The sequence below is a fragment of the Gossypium raimondii genome, chromosome 3, assembly GCF_025698545.1.
Source record: "Gossypium raimondii isolate GPD5lz chromosome 3, ASM2569854v1, whole genome shotgun sequence".
NCBI classification, from domain to species: domain Eukaryota; kingdom Viridiplantae; phylum Streptophyta; class Magnoliopsida; order Malvales; family Malvaceae; genus Gossypium; species Gossypium raimondii.
The window spans coordinates 4,152,358-4,173,676 of NC_068567.1; the positions used below are offsets into that span (position 1 = coordinate 4,152,358).

The 21,319-nt window shown below is 32.5% G+C and overlaps 2 protein-coding genes across 4 annotated transcripts; one reads left to right on the forward strand and one right to left on the reverse strand.

Annotated features, from left to right (window-relative positions):
- Positions 1–17: 17 nt before the first annotated feature.
- Positions 18–1,278, reverse strand: LOC105796653 (late embryogenesis abundant protein D-34). The gene is made up of 3 exons (XM_012626423.2): positions 893–1,278; positions 522–809; positions 18–426 (listed from the first exon to the last, which is right to left on the reverse strand). The coding sequence occupies exons 1-3, from the start codon at positions 1,232–1,234 to the stop codon at positions 262–264; spliced, it is 795 nt and encodes a 264-aa protein (XP_012481877.1). The 5' UTR covers positions 1,235–1,278; the 3' UTR covers positions 18–261.
- Positions 1,279–9,739: 8,461 nt separating this feature from the next.
- LOC105796656 (uncharacterized) lies at positions 9,740–18,540 on the forward strand. 3 transcript variants are annotated; one of them, XM_052628011.1, is made up of 4 exons: positions 9,740–10,287; positions 16,582–16,674; positions 16,861–16,956; positions 17,937–18,540. In XM_052628011.1, exons 1-4 carry the CDS (start codon positions 9,886–9,888, stop codon positions 18,486–18,488), a joined length of 1,143 nt encoding a protein of 380 aa, XP_052483971.1. In that variant the 5' UTR covers positions 9,740–9,885; the 3' UTR covers positions 18,489–18,540. The 3 variants fall into 3 exon arrangements, with proteins under 3 accessions (XP_052483971.1, XP_052483972.1, XP_012481880.2); XM_052628012.1 differs by lacking the exons at positions 16,582–16,674; positions 16,861–16,956; positions 17,937–18,540 and adding exons at positions 10,418–10,507; positions 10,655–10,750; positions 11,741–12,345 and having other exon boundaries at positions 9,744–10,287; XM_012626426.2 differs by lacking the exon at positions 9,740–10,287 and adding an exon at positions 15,983–16,451.
- The last annotated feature ends 2,779 nt before the right edge of the window (positions 18,541–21,319 follow it).

The window sequence follows — 21,319 nt, forward strand, 5'->3', positions numbered from 1 at the left end:
GATGTCTGGGAGGATGATAACGACAAGTAAATATCATCTATGTTCTTCAATTAGTACTTAGCTGTAATGGCAACCACACACTCCATTGACTTAAAACAAAACAGAAACCCCATCTTTTGCTTATTTTACAAAGCAGGACACCATTTTTATATATAGCTGCTACACACTGCATACTCTCTTAAACACACAAGATTTCACTTCCCCAGCATTATATATAACTTAAAAAAACTACATATAGATGATGAAGCTATGTATATATTATTATGCGTTGACGTTCTCATTAAGCCTAGCAGCTGCCGCCATAGATGCTGCCACTCCTCCTGGATGTGTGGCTACATTTGGATTGTTTCTCAGCTCTGCACTCACCACTCCTTCAGCATCTTGCCTTGTCACTGCTTTATCCGCCGGTAACTTCGCCGTTGCACCCTACAAAGTATAAATATAATTCTCAAGTCTTTAACTCTCAATGTTCTGTAATGTATATTGAGATACACCCTAGGTCTTAAGTGATTGTTTTGTACCGTTAAAACTTGATTCAGCTTGATCTTTTCCTCATCGCGATCCAGGGTCGCGTTATGAGCCGCGGCGGATTGAGCAGTAGCGGCGAGTCCGCCGGGGATTATGACATTCGAACCAGTCGCTCGAACTTCCGCGGCTTGAACGGCAGCGGCATCGCTTTGATCGACGGGCTTATCGCCCGCTGTTTTAGCGGTTGCTTCGAGGGCTTCACCTATGGTTATTGCGTTTTGCTGCACAGCGCCCACTTGGCTTGTCATAACCGGTGTTGCTTGAACATATTGTCCCACAACCTAACAATGAAACGAACGAAAGCATAAATTTTAACGTGTTCATTGGAGAGGTAAAAATTAAAAGAAATAAATGATCAAAACACCTGGCCGGCGACTGCCTCAGTGATTATACGCCGACCAGCAACATCAGTTTCAGCGACGCTAACGCCTTGTTCACCAGCAATGTCAGTTATATCATTATGACCCACAACGCCAACTTGTTCGTTCCTCGTGGCGGCAGCTTGCATCACAGCAGCGGTTCCACCTTTCTGGGTCTGACCCAACACTTGGGTCTCAGCTGTTTGCATCATGGCTGCATCTTGGGGTGCGATAGGCTTGTTGGCTAACTCACCGCTCACGTTGAAAACATCTCCATATTTGATAGGCTCTTGGTTCTCACCTTGACCTGCTGCTTGTTGAGGCCTCCTAGGTTGTCCCTGGCTCATCTTGGGTCAATAAAAATATAATGCGGTACCGTACAGATACTTTGTTGAGCTCGTTGGTGTTTGTATATGGGGCACAGCTTATGTACACAGAGTATATAGAGGGGATTGACCGGTGGATCGGAATGTTGGAGCCTTAACACGTAACCCAACATTGACACGTGAGCGTACACCTGGCTGTTTTGTGAAGAAGGAAGGTGTCCGAAAGGTGAGGGACACTTGGCATAAAAGTTATACATATGGCAATTTCATAGCTTAGCAGCCGAGTGTAAGCTTACCTCAAGGACTAATTAATTAAAAATTTCACCTAAAGACTAAATTTAATTTTTTTTATTGGGACTAAATTTATTTTAATTATTTTTTTATTATAAAACAAAGTAAAAAACTATTTGACTCATAATATTTTTTTCTGATTCAATCTTAACTTACTAATAATTGTTGTATATAATATATAACATATAAATAATTTATATTATATATTATAAAGTATTTTCAAATAAAATATATAGTATTAAAGTTTTATATTATTTATAATATATATAACTATTCATAAATTTTTCTAAGGAAAATGTTGGGTCTTTTCAAGGAAGCACGTAGGTACCTCTTAGTATTCTATATATAAACACTAAAATGAGAATTAATATAGAACTGAGTTCTAAGACAATGATACTTTTATAATTATATTATTTTTTCTTGTGTGTTTCTAAATTTCATTCTAGTTTAAAATAATTGGTACTGCAATACGAATTGTTCCGTTCGAGTAAATATATTGTATCTTGAAAATAGTATTTGTTGATTGTTCTGCACATGGAGAGGAAACAATTATTCTTAAAATAGTTTTATGGAAATGCTTACCTTTACAAAATATTGATTGTTGGATCCAATCAAAATATTTTTATACAACAGTTTCCGTTTTCGTCTCGTGGAAAGTTATTTTCACTCTGCTTAGCCTTATCTCCTTCTAGGGGTATTTTAGTGATCCGAACCGATTAGATCAAGAAGCGGTTGAGGTATTGTCCAAAACAAGAGGTTAAGCAGGTTGATCCATGAATTGGTACTTGTCGAACTAAAAAACTCGATTAGAGCGATTTTTCTATTCTTATTTTATGAATTTTTAATAATTTTTAATCAAACTAGTCGGATCAATAACATTACTAATTCAACTATCGATCTGGTTCTGAAAATCTTGATTGGCACTAGATGTGTTCATAATCTAAGTAGCTCATTTGACCAACTTTGGGCCGAGCTTAGGCTTAGATTTTCAAAACAATCCAACCCACTTTTCTATTTATATATTTTTATAATTAAATTTAAATAAAACTATTTCTATTATTGTTGTAATAGTGAAATGGGTCATTTGGACTGACCGAATTTGGAATTTTTTTTTTTTTGAGCTTGGCCTAAACCTGTTCGTCCATGAACACCTCTAGTTGATACTATTACTATTGCAATAACCAAAATGATGTGGATTTGAAAGTTCATTTAACATACTGTTAAATAGAACAAGTAAATATTAAACTTACATAAGCTCAAAGTCCCTCCCCAACTCATAAATAAGAGGATAATGCGCTTCAACGCACTCGAACCTACATCTTTTTACATTGACAACAATGCCTGTGTCAATCGAGCATTATTACTAAACTAAAACAATGGAAACTTTCAAGTTTCTCAATCAATTTTATGGACTTGCAATTCTAACTTCACCTAGTTAATCAATTATCCCTCGTTCAACTGTTCAATATATGTAATTACTAACCCATAATTCAAAGATGTTAACTAGACCCTTGTAATATCTAGCTAAGTTAATTCTCCTTCCCCACTAGCTTTATTCTTATGCTAGGCAGGTTAAGTAATTAAAGACAAACCTATTGGATTGATTATGACATAAAGTATATTCCAATCCTAGCTGCAAATTAACTCATATGTTAGCGCTATTAAAGTTAATCCTAATCTATCCAGTCTAAATTTCAACCCTTTTTCTTATGTTTAATGGATTCTCTCAAGTCCTCTGTTGATGGAGGTAGCGACAAAATGGGGAAGCTGCCCATGACGGGTGGAACTAGTCGGGTTGCTAACAAGAATAGGATGGGGGAGTGTTAATATCTACAGTAAGCTAAGTAGAACTATATTATGTGTTGAAATGAATTCTGTGTTATTACCTCTTTAGTTTAATAAAAATGGTATTTATAGAACATATGAGCTAGCTGCTGCTAGTAACTGCTGCTAACAGTAAGTAGTTTTGAATAACAAACTAACAACCTTCAATAACAAATTCATTATCTCTATACTCTTAACAGGGAGGGTGATGTAGAGTTTGATACTTGATCGATGGATTGTACGCAGGGTGTTTCTCAGTCATATTTCAAGGATACGCTTTTAAACGGTAGTCAGGGCTTTGGGGATAAATCCCCTTGGTTTGATGATGATATTGAGTTATTAGATTCAGATTTGAAAGGGGTTCTTCTGATGAAATCCCGGCTATTAACTTTTCTGCTCGGGTACATTCATTGATTGAGAAAAATATGGCTACTACTGTGATCTTGAAGCTTCTAGGAAGGAAGATTGGTTTCAAAGCTTTTATGAGTACATTTTTATGCTTTGGAAGCTGTCTCAGAATTTTCAGTTGATGGATACTGAAAATGGTTATTTTCTGGTTAAATTCCAACCAGCTGTGGATTATACGAAGGCTCTGTCGGGAGATCCGTGCGTGATTTTTGAGCATTCTCTTACATTTCAACCATGGGAGTAGTTTGTTTTGCCCGAGTATCTCTTTCTCTAGGAAGTTATCGCATGGATTCGTCTTCATGGTCTATCGGGTTGTATGTATAAACGAAGTATTCTAACGACTATTGGTAACATGATTGGTAAAGTGATTAAGACTGATCATAGTGTGCATGGGGTTGTTTCATTCGTTTGGCGGTGAGCGTTATTTTGAATAAACCATTAATAGCATCGGTTAGAATTTATAGACGACTTCAATGTGTGGAATATGAGTCTCTCCTTAACATCTTTTTTTAATGCAAATGTTATGGTCATGAACGAGAAAATTGTCCCAAGGTTGGCAACGTTGATATTGAAAAGAACTTGGTTGATGTAGTTGAGTCTATAGAACCGCGGTTGTCACGGGGCTAAAACTTTAGTCTAGCAATCCGTGCGGCCTTAGGTAATTTCTTTGTTTCAAATTCACCTAAGTCGGCCTAACTTTTGCAAAGTGAGAATCCTCGAAAGAAATTCTTCAAGGCACCGAAAATAAAGCGGAAGCAACTCAAAAACAAAAGAGCAACGAAAGAACAGAAAAGTCACAAGAAAGCAATACTCACAAGGTATTTGAGAAAATGCTCTCAAAGTATATTCATTAACTTTTAATGGAATATAATGGGATCAATACAAATGAGGAGGAAAACCTCTATTTATAGTTGAGCTCCCCTAGATTTAACGGTACAAATTAGTTTACATAGATAGTCAAGATTAAGCCAATCTATAATTCGAGATTTTTTTTTAAAAGTACGTAACACACATATGACATGGTTATTAGACAAGCATAAATTACTTGCTTTCATAATGGTATATGATCAATCATGGTACTTTTAGTGGATTGAAACTACGAGTAAATAATGTTATAATTAATACACGAAGAGTTCGAACTTAATTACAAGTCATTTGAGGCTTAATTATATATCCAATCAATCATTTCGTTAACACAACCCTATATGGATTGCATGTGGACCGATATGTTGAATGAATGAAAGCAACAAACAAAGAAATCAATTACATATATTACTATCCATAATGAATACATTTTCTTAAGGACAAGAGATGACTTAGTGATTAATTTAATTTATTTGAATTATTATTTAATTGATTATAATTAAAAATTGAAGTTCAAAGTGAAAATTAATTTATGTAGTCATTGCAATTTTATAGAATAAGACAATTAAATTAATTTACTCATAGATTTTGGTAAGGTAAAGTCGTCATGTATTTAACAGAATTAGAATTAGGTTGGGAAAACCATTTAATTTAATTAATTTGTAACATCCCTAACACCCCTCAAGATGTGAACAGTGTCAATTCGGATTGTGCACGTGTTAGAATCTTCGGAGTAGATAAAATATACTTTTTTTTTAATATTAGTAGAGAAGGTAGTTGGATATTATAAGAAATTAGAAATTAATTCAAGGTATGAACTAAATTTTAAAAGTGTGGAGAGTGTTAGGGGGAAAAGTGTAAAAATTTAAAAATAAAAAAGGGTTGATTAGATGGATGAAAAAAAAAGGAAGGACTAGAAGAGCAATTTAACCAAGAGGGTACATGAAAATGTGGATGAGATTGAGAATAAATATAAACCACTTGTTTGGAATGATGATGATTTATTTTTTTAATACTTTTTGTAACACCCCTCATCCGACCCTATTGTCGGGTCCGAGCTATAGAATGCTAGAGTCATTGCTGGAGCAACTATCGTCAAACATACTGTAATTATATCATTTAAACAAACATTCATGTCTTAAACACATTCATAATATGATATACAATTAAATTCGAGTCTTAATCGAGCTTACGAAAGTCCTTTTATTGACTTCAGTTTGAAATATGACCAAATTGTAAAGTTTTGAAAATAAAGGATCGATGTTGTGACGCCACCTTCTGCATGTTGTGACATCGCCAAATAGTTTGTCACGTCACGATGTCAGGCCACTCGACGTCGCGGCATCACATAGTGTCGGCCGACATTGCGACAAGAAAATGTGGTCGTCGGGATGATGACTTTGTTTTTAGTACAAATTAAGTCATCTAGTTCCTATTTCATCAACCTAACCATTTGCATCTTTGATACACTTGTGCACATTCAAACCTGCATAAAACTTAATCAAACTAATGCCAAACGTTAGATTTTAACCAATTCACATAGTTGAACCCAAAAATGTCCACAATTTGACATCAAAACATACCAATTCAACCTAATCAAACTCAACCTATACAATTATGCCTTTTAGCCATTGAAAATCAACACTTTTCCATTCCAATATTTCATGTACAACCTATAGGGACATCTCATTTGATCTATTTAGATTTAGAGGTCATCAAGCTTAGAAGGGAACCAGCAGCAACTTATATGGTCTCAAGTTGGCCAATTTGTTTCTACTTTAACACTCCCAAGAAAACGCCCAAGACATTCGAAGGGCAACTTGATTGGAAGTCATCACCGTAAAGCGAAGTTGCTCAACTTTAAAAAGCACCCCCAAAAGCTCTCTAATAAACTGAAACTTCAACCAAAGGATATCTCCATCAACGAAACCGAAGAGCTAGCCCCTCCTCTTTGTTGAGGGAGTGGGCTTAGTCCTACCTCAATTCCCCTACTACATGCTCCAAATCTCTTCGAGGATGACAGACCAAGAAATATGTAAATTTATAAACATCAAATAATTGAAGCCTAGTATTGTCATGATTGATAGGATGATCAAAGAACTCCTGCAGGTGAGGATCAAATTGATCAGGAGAACAGCTAACAAGGCTGCAGACTGGGTTGCTTCCAAATACAAGGAGGAGGTGAGTTTAACAAACTGGGTTACTCGAACTCCTGCTCCACTGGTTTATATTTTGGACAAAGATGGCTAGCTTGCTTGCTCCTCCAAATTAGATTGCCTTTTCCTAGATTGGTTCTGTGAAGTACCTCTGGTTCTTTTCTAGGACTGTCCTCCTGTTAACTCAATTCCAAAAAACAAAGGTCTAGTTGCAACTCATTTGTGTCTAATAGCCAGATTTGCACCATGCCATGGCGAAAAGAAGTAATCCAAAAATATTGGTTTATTTACGTAAGGATTAAGCAGCTGAGTAAAAGACCCTTCCGAGTAGGTACGATGTGCAACGTGGTCAATTAGCTCTGCAAGTCAACCATCTTCTAGTTGCCGACACTTGTTTTTCAGCTCCATCCTTCTTTTAGGTTTAATATCTATTTTGGCCTTTGTACTATAATGTATTTTTCACTTTGTCTCTTCTACTATTTTTCTAGTAACTTTGACCCCTCTACTTTCATTCCATCCATCACTTTAGCCCCTTGACCATTTTTGTTGAAAAAATATTCGTATGGCCATTTAAGCCAATCAAATGTGAACATGTGAAGGGTCAAAGTGAGCATTTCACTATAGTATAAGAATCAAATTGAGAATAGTGTGATAGCCCAATTTTACCCGGACCCGAATTACAGGCAAATAAAATGCCCAAACAGAAATCATAAATAAAAAAAAATACAACCTAAAATAAAAGGGTCCAATCCATTTACAAAAAAAAACCATGCCCAAATGGAGCATCTTCGCCTCCGTTGACTCTGCCACCTGCAAGCAAAGCTAAAAAGGGCTTTTGAATATTTTGGTCTGAGATCTGGGTTGAGGGAAGGAAAAGGGTCAAAATGGTTCTTTTTAGTGAGCTCCGGCCACCTTGGACAGCAACCGCTGCCGTCAACGGCTGGTGACCACAACGGCACCCGTGGCCGACCTTAAGAGCGGGTTAAGAGAAAGAAAAAGGGGTGCGAGAGGGTTTTTTTTAAAGAAAAAGAAAATTAAAATTTTTTAATTTTTTTTAAACTTAAATAGCCTTAGTGAAACGACGTCGTCTCACTCAGGCCCCCAAATACCCAAAACAGTGTCGTTTTGAGAGGCCGACCCGATGACCCAACCTGAGAGATTAGGATCCGCGTGTTTTTTAAGGGGGTCTAATTTCGTATTTAGCCCTTCCAATTTTTTATTTTTTTCAATACAGTCCTTTCTAGTTTTTTATTCATACCCTATGATTTTAATTTTGTTTCGATTTGGTCCCTTAAGGAATGATGTCGTTTTGGGATAGGGAATAATTTCCCAATTAGTTCCTCCTCTTTACGCGCATTTAATTTTAGTCCTTATTTGGTTTTATTATTTAATTTATTATGATTTATACATTTAATTCTGTTTAGATTTCAATTCAATCCTTCGTTTGATTATTTTCATTATTTATATTTTTTGTATATTTATTTATTTATTATTATTCACTTTCTAAATACCTTAATATTATTTATAATATTTATATTTATTTATTTATTATTCTTTACTTTTTAAATACCTAAATCTAATATTATTTATATCTATTGTATTTATTTATTTATTTATTTGTTCATTATTCTTTTACCTTTTAGACATTTAAATTTAATATTACCTATGTTTGTTTTATCGATTTATTTATTTATCATTCTTTTTACTTCTAAATACTTAAATTTAATATTATGTACATTTGTTTTATTTATTTACTTATTTATTTATTTATTTACTTATTATTTTTTCTTACACTTAAAAATTAAATTGTTTATATTCTTTTATTTGCATTAAACCTTTATTATTATCGTCATTATAATTTTTATTTTTTATTTCTTGCTTTTTCTTTTTTTGATATTGTCATGTTATGTTTAATTTTTTATGCATATTCTACCTTTTATTTTTATCTAAAATTACATCATTTATTTATTATTACCATGATGTGATTATTAATGTCAATATTACCATCATAATATTTCTGCATTTACTTATTATTTATCATTCTATCTACATAGTCGCTTTAAATGATCCCATATTTATCATACATTAAGGTTCAAACATTTATCCATTTCTATATCATGCTTGAATAAATTAAAAACACATCACCTTAAGTGTGTGTTTTTTTTTTTACACGATGCATAGAAAAGGAAAAATTTAAATTGAGGCAAATGTTCATTATTTCGAATTTAGAAAAGTTGTGTTCCTAACTTACGGAATATGACTTCCTTCTAAAATCAATATAGTCGAATATTTACTTTAAAATAAATAAAAACGAGATTTAAATGATGATCAATTGGTGTTTATTTTCGTTTTCGAGGATTTAAGGCATTGTGTCCTAACTTACTGGACGTGATCTTTTTTTTTCGATTAACTTGAAATAAGTCTTTTTTGCGAAAATCACTTTAATTAGATACTGTCTTAGTACAAAAAGGATTGTGTTTTAAACTCTTTTCAAATTTTCAATTCACAACACTAAGACATTAATTAACCAATTAAGTACCAATTTTGGGGTTACAAAAGTGCTAATCCTTCCTCGTGCGTAACCGACTCCGAAACCCATTTCTTGAATCTTGTAGACCAAAAATTGTTATTTTAGTAAATCAAACCGTTTATTAAAATGATCAAATTATAATGTGATCCGATCGCACCTCATAAAAAAGAGAATAATGGCGACTCCCATTTTTATCTTTTTCCTAAAATAAAAAGTCGATATTAAAAAAAAGTTTCGACAAATAGTATAACATTTCACTACAAGTCAAGGGACCAACACTGAGAAATTTTTTTAAACGGAAATGTTCAGAGGGCTAACTTGATGGACATAATGAAAGCAGGGGAGGTAAAGTGACTGGAAAAATAATATAAGAGCCAAAGTGAGAATTTCACTATAATAAAGGGGCCAAAACAGGTATTAACACTTTCTTTTTATCTCCTTTGTTCACATTTCACGCGTTTTGTCTGCTGCTGTAAGCTTGACTTTTTTATTTTAGTTTCTCATCTCTTTCATTTCTCCTTCCCTCTCTCTCATCCATTTGAGGAGACCAACTGCAATCATCCTAGATAATCGGTATCAGCAGAAGCTAATAGAATATCATGTCCCAACTGTATCCAAAAAGGGTATATAGCGTCCGAGATATCAGCCAATTCCAGTATCTTCACGCAACAGATGAATATGTGAAGGAACATGGAGCAGTACCATCTTCGCCACTGCAGGGTGATCATCATCCCTCAGAGAAGGGGAAGGGTCGTCGTAAAAGATCCAGGCTGAGCGAGGAGGAAAAAAGGGAAAGGAAGAGACAACATGACGCCAAATACAGGATGAAGAAAAACCAGGAGAATGAAAGGCTCAAGGAAGAGAATATCATGTTAAAAAACAAGTTAAAAGGAAAGGACAGTGAGACAAGACTAGATTTATATGAGTTGATGGAAGATGTGGACATTATGCAGGGTTTTCCTATTGATTTGGGAGAAAACCAACCACTCAATCACCCTCAGGTATTTGATTCCATGTGCATATGTATTTGTTATATTGGAATTGATTGATCTTAAATCTCTCAGACCATCAAATACCTAGCTTCTTACAACAATTAATGGAGAACTCTTGTTTTATATATTTGTCATGAAGGATGGTTTTCAACCTCAGCTTTCGTTTGTAGCTCAACATGAGGTTCAGAATCAATCCTTAGTGGAACACCAGTCAATCACTTACTTCCAGGTATTCTACTATTATGCAACTCTTCAATTCTTAAGTTGGAAATGACCTTCAGTACCACAGTAAGTACAAACTAAAATCATCATAAAATAAAAGTGAGACCAGAGACCACAGTAACATGGTGGCTGGTATTTATTTTATTATATGCAGGACCATAATCCTCAAATTCATATACCCCTATCAACTGCAGTGTCCAATGATACAGGCAATTCCTTGGAGCAAAGCCAAATAATCAGTCAGCCCGAGGTATTATTTTCTTAAGGGTTAATTCAACTTTTAGTCCTTGAACTTGACAATTAGGTCTACTCTAGTACGTATATTTTCTTGTCCGCTTTAGTACCTAAACTTGGTAACTAAATCTATTTTGACCCCTAAACTTTAATTTTATTAAGATTTAATGATATGACACTTTGAGATTATTGCATGTCTTTTAGTTTTCAGATAGTGACGTGAAAAAATCTTGGTATGTCATATCATTGAACTTTTATATTTTTTAAGTTTAGAGACCAAAAATGTATAACCCCAAAATGGACTGAAAAAAACACATGTACCAAAGTAAACCTAATTGCTAAATTCAAGGGCTAAAAGTTATATTAACCCTTTTCTTAATTGATAATTATTAAATATATATGTTCTCGTTTATCCGAGTTATAAGTTAGTTTTGGTTAAAATATGTCATAGGCCTCTGTACACTTCACAAATTTGAAATTTAATCATGTACTTTTATTTCTACTAATTTAGTCTCTCTACTTTCTATTTTTGAAATCTAAATAGTGTTAGTAAGTGGACCTAAAGTTTGAAATCTGAAAAGTAAATAGACTAAATTCCTAAAATAAAAGTAAAATGAAAATTTTTCAAATTTACAAAGAGTACAAGGACTTATGACATATTTTAATATTCAATTTTTTACTATTTACTTTAGGTTAAAATTTGTCATAAGTCTTTGTACCCTTCACATATTTAAAATTTGGTCTCGCTTACTTTTATTTCCAGAATTTATTCTATCTTCTTTTCAGATTTCAAAATTTAGATTCGACTGTTAACACTGTTAATTAATTTTTGTTAAATTTATTGGTATGACATTTTGAAAGAAAAAAATATTTACAAAGAACTAAATTCCAAATTTACGAAGAGTACAAAGACTTATGACATATTTTAACTTTTAGTTTAATCGCACAACAAACCTTACGAAAAGAAATACTGATACATAAATCAAACATAAACGATATTTTGTAGCTAATTGTCCCTGCTTGCTGCTTACCATTTGTGGAAAAACTGAAACGAAAGGACCGACACAATGCTTCATATTCTCACCATTTGAAGACATTGTTACAAGGAGACACGACAGATTTTGAAGGATACAGAATCCCATTGGCTTTACACCCAATCTTTGAAAACATAGTTACCATCCATGGTGATATAACAAGAAGCTGTATGTTAAGTTCTTTTTCTGCTGAGAACGTATTGCTTCAGTTTTTAGCCACATTTAAAGAAATGGAGGAAACATTATCATTAGAACAAGTGACTGAGGACCAGATTCTGAAATGGAAATGTTGTATAGCTGAAGCTCTAAACATCAAATTCCATGCAGACTTTGCAGCAACACGTTTAATTGAGATCGTTAAGTCTTATATGGATTTAATAGCTCGTAGCAGAATGACTGCCATTGATGAGAGGATCAAAGCATTGGAGATGGAGATGAATGGTCTGAAATGTGAGAAGCTTGAAATTGATAGGTTTGTGTTGTCTGGTTCGAAAGAATTGGTGGGAAATTTTGGATTGTTTTGATGTTTTTGTGGATTTCATTATGGTATAATGATAATTTTAGTCTTTAATGTTTACATTTTTTTGTCAGTTTGATCCCTTTTTTTTTTTAAAGCTAAATATAACTATAACATTTCAAAAAGAGTAAGTCGTTTTTGTTTGAGTAAAACATTAATTTTTTATGATGCTGAAATAACAACCTGCGTGATAGTTCATACCTACTTCATGTTGACATAATACTATTTGTCTTATATATCACTTCAACAAGTAATTCAAAATTATAAAAATTCATAAAATTTAGTCAATATTTTTATTGAAAAAACATCAATTCAACTTTTTTTAAATTTAGTCAATATTTTTTATTGAAAAAACATCAATTCAACTTTTTTTTAAAGGTTGGTGGTGGGTCAAATTTAGCTCAGAAAAGAATAAGGGTCAAATTGGAAAAATATATAAATGTTAAGTGCTAAATTTTACATTATGCCTTTTTCTTATACTAGGCTGAGCTTCACTTTGGCATTCTCAAATTTTCTTCCTGGGCGTCAATCTTCAGATAATGCAATGATAGTGCAGGAAATTTGCCATTCCTTTTCTCGTTGTTAAGGGACAAAAAGGATTGATGATTATTAAATTGGATCTAGAAAAAGCTTATGATGAGTTGGAATGGAGATTTATTAGTAAGGTTCTTACGTTCTCTGGTTTTCCCCCTAGTTGGGTCAAGTTGATAATGACTTGTATTTCGAAGACATCCACATCAGTGCTGTTGAACAGATCTAAATTGAATAGCTTCAAATTGTCCAGAAGAATCCGACAGGCAAAAATTGATGATAGATCGATGTCCTCTATCCAAATGATTCTTCAACTATTCATGGCAAAATCTAGACAAACAACAAACTTTGAGAAATCGCAAGTGGCTTTTTCCTCTAAATGTGAGGATTCTCGAAAGGCAAGCATATTAATGCTTTAAGAATTAGGGAAACCTTGAATTTAGGGAAATATCTTGGATTCTGTATGCACATGAAGAGAGTCAGTAAACATGACTATGAATTTGTTGTTGATAAAATTCAAAACAAATTGTATAACACCTTATACTCGACCAATCGTCAGGTCTAAGCTACAAGATGCCATATTCATTGACAGGTAACTATGATTATAATTTTTATTGATTCAACACTTTAAATTCACTAACATGTTCTTACATCATTATATTATAATGTATAATATTTTCTGGGGTTTATTTGAGCTTACGAAAGCTCTTTCGATAACCCAAGAATATTAAAGCACTAAATTGTAAAGTTTCAAAATGTTTCGAGCTAGCATCGTGACTCCAAGGGTGCAATGTTGCGGCTTCCAAAATAGTACGATGGCGCCATGACTTCAAATAAAGGATGTTGCGATGTTGAGAGCTAGTATCGCGACATCAATAAAGTTGTGTCGCGACTCTAAAAACCATGCCCAAATGGAGCATCTCCGCCTCCGTTGACTCCGCCACCTGCAAGCAAAGCTAAAAGGGGCTTTTGGATATTTTGGTCTCAGATTTGGGTTGAGGGAAGGAAAAGGGTCAAAATGGTTCTTTTTAGTGAGCTCCGGCCACCTTGGACAGTGGCCGCCCCCGTCGATGGTTGGTGACCACGACGGCGCCCGTGGTCGGCCCTAAGAGCGGGTTAAGAGAAAGAAAAGGGGTGTGAGAGGGGGTTTTTTTTTAAAGAAAAGGGAAAATAATATTTTTAAATATTTTTAAATTTAAATAACGTTAGTGAAACGACGCCGTCTCACTCAGGCCCCCAAACGCCCAAAACGGTGTCGTTTTGGGAGGCCGACCTAATGACCCAACCCGAGAGCCTAGGATCCGCGTGTTTTTTAAGGGGGTTTAATTTTGCATTTAGCCCTTCAGATTTTTTATTTTTTTCAATCTAGTCCTTTCTCTTTTTTTATTCATACCCTATGATTTAATTTTGTTTCGATTTGGTCCTTAATGAATGACGTCATTTTGGGATAGTGAATAATTTCCCAGTTAGTTCCTCCTCCTTTACGCGCATTTAATTTTAGTCCTTATTTGGTTTTATTATTTAATTTATTATGATTTATACATTTAATTCTATTTAGATTTCAATTCAATCCTTCGTTTGATTAATTTCATTATTTATATTTTTTTATATATTTATTTATTTATTATTCTTCACTTTTTAAATACCTAAAGTTAATATTATTTATATTTATTTATTTATTTATTTATTATTCTTTACTTTTTAAATACCTAAATCTAATATTATTTATATCTATTGTATTTATTTATTTATTTGTCATTATTCTTTTTACTTTTAAATATTTAAATTTAATATTACTTCTGTTTGTTTTATCGATTTATTTATTTATTTATCATTCTTTTACTTCTAAAATACTTAAATTTAATATTATGTACATTTGTTTTATTTATTTACTTATTTATTTATTCATTCATTTATTTGTTTATTTTTTTCTTACACTTAAAAATTAAATTGTTTATATTCTTTTATTTGCATAAAATTTTATTATTATCGTCATTATATTTTTTATTTTTTATTTCTTGCTACTTTATTATTCCTTTATTTTATTTTTTGATATTGTCGTTTATTTTTTATGCATATTCTACCTTTTTATTTTTATCTAAAATTACATCGTTTATTTATTGTTTCCATGATGTGATTATTAATGTCAATGTTATTATTATAGTTATGTTATTGCTATCATAATATTTCTGCATTTACTTATTATTTATCATTCTATCTACATAGTCGTTTTAAATTATCTCATTTTCACTATATCATACACTAAGGTTCAAACATTTATCTATTTGTATATCATGCTCGAATAAATTAAAAACACATCACATTAAGTGTTTGTTTTTTTACACGATGCATAAAAAAGGAAAATTTTTAAACCGAGGCAAATGTTCATTATTTCGAATTTAGAAAAGTCGTATTCCTAACTTATGGAATATGACTTCCTTCTAAAACTGAGATAGTCGAATATTTATTTTAAAATAAATAAAAACGAGATTTAGGTAATGATCAATTGGTGTTTATTCTCATTTTCGAGGATTTAAGGCATTGTGTCCTAACTTATGAGACGTAATCCTTTTTCTCGATTAACTTGAAATAAACCCTTTTCGCGAAAATTACTTTAGTTAGATAATGTCTTAATACAAAAAGGATCGTGTTTTAAACTCTTTTCAAATTTTCAATTCACGACACTAAGACATTAATTAACCAACTAGGTACCAATTTTGGGCGTTACTAGGGTGCTAATCATTCCTCATGCGTAATCGACTTCGGAACCCATCTCTTGAATCTAGTAGACCAAAAATCGTTGTTTTAGTAAATCAAACCGTTTATTAAAACGATCAAATTATGAGGTGATCCAATTACATTTCATAAAAAAAAGGGATTGGTGGTGACTCCCATTTTCGTCTTTTTGTTAAAATAAAAAGTCGATATCAAAAAAATGTTTCGACAAACAGTACAACAGTTCACTACAAGTCAAGGGACGAACACTTGAGAATTTTTTTTTTAAACGGAAATGTTCAAAGGGCTAACTTGATGGACATAATGAAAGCAGGGGAGGTAAAGTGACTGGAAAAATAATATAAGAGCCAAAGTTAGAATTTCACTATAATAGAGGGGCCAAAACAGGTATTAACACTTTCTTTTTATCTCCTTTTTTTCACATTTCACGCGTTTCGTCTACTGCTGTAAGCTTGACTTTTTTATGTTAGTTTCTTTCTCTTTCATTTCTCCATCCCTCTCTCTCACCCATTTGAGGAGACCAACTGCAATCATCTTACTAGTGAAAGATGATCTTACTAGTTTTCATATTAGTTTTCAATTCACTTACAAATAAAAATGGAGCACCATCTTCGCTACTGCAGGATGATCATCCCTCAGAGAAGGGGAAGGGTCGTAAAAGATCCATGCTGAGCGAGGAGGAAAAAAGGGAAAGGAAGAGACACCATGACGCCAAATACAGGATGAAGAAAAACCAGGAGAATGAAAGGCTCAAGGAAGAGAATATCATGTTAAAAAACATGTTAAAAGCAAAGGACAGTGAGACAAGTCTAGATTTACATGAGTTGATGCAAGATGTGGACATTATGCAGGGTTTTCCTATTGATTTGGGAGAAAACCAACCACTCACTCACCCTCAGGTATTTGATTCCATGTGCATATGTATTTGTTATATTGGAATTGATTGATCTTAAATCTCTCAGACCATCAAATACCTAGCTTCTTACAGCAATTAATGGAGATCTCTTGTTTTATATATTTGTTATGAAGGATGGTTTTCAACCTCAGCTTTCGTTTGTAGCTCAACATGAGGTTCAGAGTCAATATTCCTTAGTGGAACACCAGTCAATCACTTACTTCCAGGTATTCTACTATTATGCAACTCTTCAATTCTTAAGTTGGAAATGATATGTATTAAGAGGCTGTCACGTAGAACCGTCGGATTGACCTTCAGTACCACAGTAAGCACAAACTAAAATCACCATAAAATAAAAGTGAGACTAGAGACCACAGTAACATGGTGGCTGGTATTTATTTTCTTGTATGCAGGACCATAATCCTCAAATTCATATACCCCTATCAACTGCAGTGTCCAATGATACAGGCAATTCCTTGGAGCAAAGCCAAATAATCAGTCAGCCCGAGGTATTATTTTCTTAAGGGTTAATTTAACTTTTAGTCCTTGAACTTGACAATTAGGTCTACTCTGGTACGTATATTTTCTTGTCCGCTTTAGTACCTAAACTTGGTAACTAAATCTATTTTGACCCCTAAACTTTAATTTTATCAAGATTTAATGATATGACACTTTGAGATTATTTCATGTCTTTTAGTTTTTAAATAGTGACGTGAAAAAATCTTGGTATGTCATATCATAACTTTTATATTTTTAAGTTTAGAGACCAAAATGTATGACACCAAAATGGACTGAAAAACACATGTACCAAAGTAAACCTAATTGCTAAATTCAAGGGCTAAAAGTTATATTAACTCTTTTCTTAATTGATAATTATTTAATATATATGTTCTCGTTTATCCGAGTTATAAGTTAGTTTTGGATAAAATATGTCATAGGCCACTTCACAAATTTGGAATTTAATCATGTACTTTTATTTCTACTAATTTAGTCTCTCTACTTTCTATTTTTGAAATCTTAATAGTGTTAGTAATTGGACCTAAAGTTTGAATCTGAAAAGTAAATAGACTAAATTCCTAAAATAAAAGTAAAATGAAAATTTTTCAAATTTACAAAGAGTACAAGGACTTATGACATATTTTAATATTCAATTTTTTCACTATTTACTTTAGGTTAAATTTTGTCATAAGTCTTTGTACCCTTCACATGTTTAAAATTTGGTCTCGCTACTTTTATTTCCAAGAATTTAGTCTCTCTTCTTTTCAGATTTCAAAATTTAGATTCGACTGTTAACGCTGTTAATTAATTTTTGTTAAATTTGTTGGTATGACATTTTGAAAGAAAAAAAATATTTACAAAAAACTAAATTCCAAATTTACGAAGATCATACAAAGGCTTATGACATATTTTAACTTTTAGTTTAATTGCACAACAAACCTTACGAATAGAAATACTGATACATATATCCAACATAAACGATATTTTGTAGCTAATTGTCCCTGCTTGCTGCTTACCATTTGTGGAAAAACTGAAACGAAAGGACCGACACAATGCTTCATATTCTCACCATTTGAAGACATTGTTACAAGGAGACACGACAGATTTTGAAGGATACAGAATCCCGTTGCCTTTACACCCAGTCCTTGAAAACATAGTTACCATCCATGGTGATATAACAAGAAGCTGTATGTTAAGTTCTTTTTCTGCTGAGAACGTATTGCTTCAGTTTTTAGCCACATTTAAAGAAATGGAGGAAACATTATCATTAGAACAAGTGACTGAGGATCAGATTCTGAAATGGAAATGTTGTATAGCTGAAGCTCTAAACATCAAATTCCATGTAGACTTTGCAGCAACACGTTTAATTGAGATCGTTAAGTCTTATCTGGATTTAATAGCTCGTAGCAGAATGACTGCCATTGATGAGAGGATCAAAGCATTGGAGATGGAGATGAATGGTCTGAAATGTGAGAAGCTTGAAATTGATAGGTTTGTGTTGTCTGGTTCGAAAGAATTGGTGGGAAATTTTGGATTGTTTTGATGTTATGTGGATTTCATTATGGTACAATGATAATTTTAGTCTTTAATGTTTACATTTTTTGTCAGATTGATCCCTTTTTTTTAAAGCTAAATATAACTATTAACCTTTCAAAAAGAGTAAGTCGCTTTTGTTTGAGTAAAACATTAATTTTTTATGATGCTGAAATAACAACCTGCGTGATAGTTCATACCTATTTCATGTTGACATGATACTATTTGTCTTATATATCACTTCAACAAGTAATTTAAAAATTATAAAAAATTCATAAAGATTTAGTCAATATTTTTATTGAAAAAACATCACTTCAACTTTTTTTAAAAAGGTTGGTGGTGGGTCAAATTTAGCTCAGAAAAGAATAAGGGTCAAATTGGAAAAATATATAAATGTTAAGTGCTAAATTTTACATTATGCATTTTTCTTATACTAGGTTGAGCTTCACTTTGGCATTCTCAAATTTTCTTCCTGGGCGTCAATCTTTGGATAATGTGCAATGATAGCGCGGGAAATTTGCCATTCCTTTTCTCGTTGTTAAGGGACAAAAAGGACTGATGATTATTAAATTGGATCTAGAAAAAGCTTATGATGAGTTGGAATGGAGCTTTATTAGTAAGGTTATTACGTTCTTTGGTTTTCGCCTAGTTGGATCAAGCTGATAATGAGTTGTATTTTGATGACATCCACATCAGTGTTGTTGAATGGATCTAAATTGAATAGCTTCAAATTGTCCAGAAGAATCCGACAGGAAAAATTTGATGATAGATCGATGTCCTCTATCCAAATGATTCTTCAACTGTTCATGGCAAAATCTAGACAAACAATAAACTTTGAGAAATCGCAAGTGGCTTTTTCCTCTAAATGTGAGGATTCTCGAAAGGCAAGCATATTCAATGCTTTGAGAATTAGGGAAACCTTGAATTTAGGGAAATATCTTGGGTTCCGTATGCACATGAAGAGAGTCACTAAACATGACTACGAATTTATTGTTGATAAAATTCGAAACAAATTGTGTAACACCTTATACTCGATCGATCATCAGGTCCTAGCTACAAGATGCCACATTCATTGACAAGCAACTCTGATTATAATTTTTATTGATTCAACACTTTAAATTCATTAACATGTTCTGACATCGTTATATTATAATGTATAATCTTTTCTGGGATTTATCTGAGCTTACGAAAGCTCTTTCGATAACCCGAGACTATTGAAGGACTAAATTGTAAAGTTTCAAAATATTTTAGGCTGGCGTCGTGACTTTAAGGGTCAATGTTGCGACTTCCAAAATAGTAAGATGGCACCATGACTTCAAATAAAGGATGTTGCGACGTTGAGAGCTGGTATCGCGACATCAATAAAGTTGTGTCAGAACTCTAAGGGCAGACTCAAGCTTACTTCTTTTGAATTCAACTTGCCAAATTATACAAAACAAAGGTCGAAGGACCAATATGCAATTCTATTCAACTTAAGGTGATCATTTTCACTTTGCAACATATTAAAGACATCAAAACACGCTTTAAACATAACTAAATCACAAAAAAAAAAATTCCATCTAACTCTCTCTAACCAAAATACCTATGTGACCAATTACAACTTTAAACCGATAAAATTCTGGGTACATGCAATCTTTTAAAATGTAAATAACGGTACAAACATTTATGAGTTGAGATTCGACGATTTGAATATTGCTTCACCTTTCAAACTTTGAGATCTCCTGATACATGCGCATATAATAACAAACCGTACACTAAGCAATAAAGATCAATGTTACTTTCATGATTCAAGTCATATAAATAACATGGTAACAAGATAAATATATGTCATTGAAAAATCACATTCCAACTATATCATATCAAGTGTTTCAATTTCATACAATGTCATCAATCTCAATCTAATTTATACATATCATCAATCTATTACTATTTATACATATATCTCCATATCAAGTGTCACCAATTAATCATATCAATCTATTACTACAATTGATTCACTACTAATTACTAAATTTCGAAGTAGTTTGCAATGCTTTTATATTTTAATAATTGAGTATTATTATATATTTAATTCGATTTATTTATTTATAAATAAGTCATTGCAATATATGTAAAAATAATTTAAAATATAAAAATTTATTAATATATATTAATATATGTAAAAACAACTTTTCCGGAAAATATTTTCGGAAATCGCCAAACAATGAAAATATTTTACATGATTCAATCAAACACCGAAAATATTTTCTAGTAAATCATTTATAGAAAAGTAAAACATTTTCCGAAATCATCTTACGGAAAATATTTTACTTGGCAATCAAACGGATCCTAAGTTTACATGGGTATCAATCATTCATATATTATAATCTCATTTTGTCTCATCATCAATTAATATACATATATATAAATATTCAATATCATATAGTATAATTCATATCACATATCATATATTAATAATGTCACATTTTTTATACTATATTCAATTTAGTCCAAATTCTCGATATGTAATATTGTCAACACAAATCAATTCATGTAACTTATTATTATCAAATTTATATGATCACATACTCAACACCATTGTTCCATACCATTTCTATCATCAATTCATAATATAAGACATTTATCAATTTATATTTTATTCAATTTAGTCTAATTTTTCGATAATCAACATCATTCACAACTAATAAGATCATGCAACAATTATATACTTACCTTGGTACTCGATCATGTAATTAACATGAATATGCATACAAATGTAATGATCTCAAATCATAAAAGTACAAATTGAATCCTCTTGTCACTCGTCAATGACTCTCGACGGTCCGACGTTGTCTTTAGCTA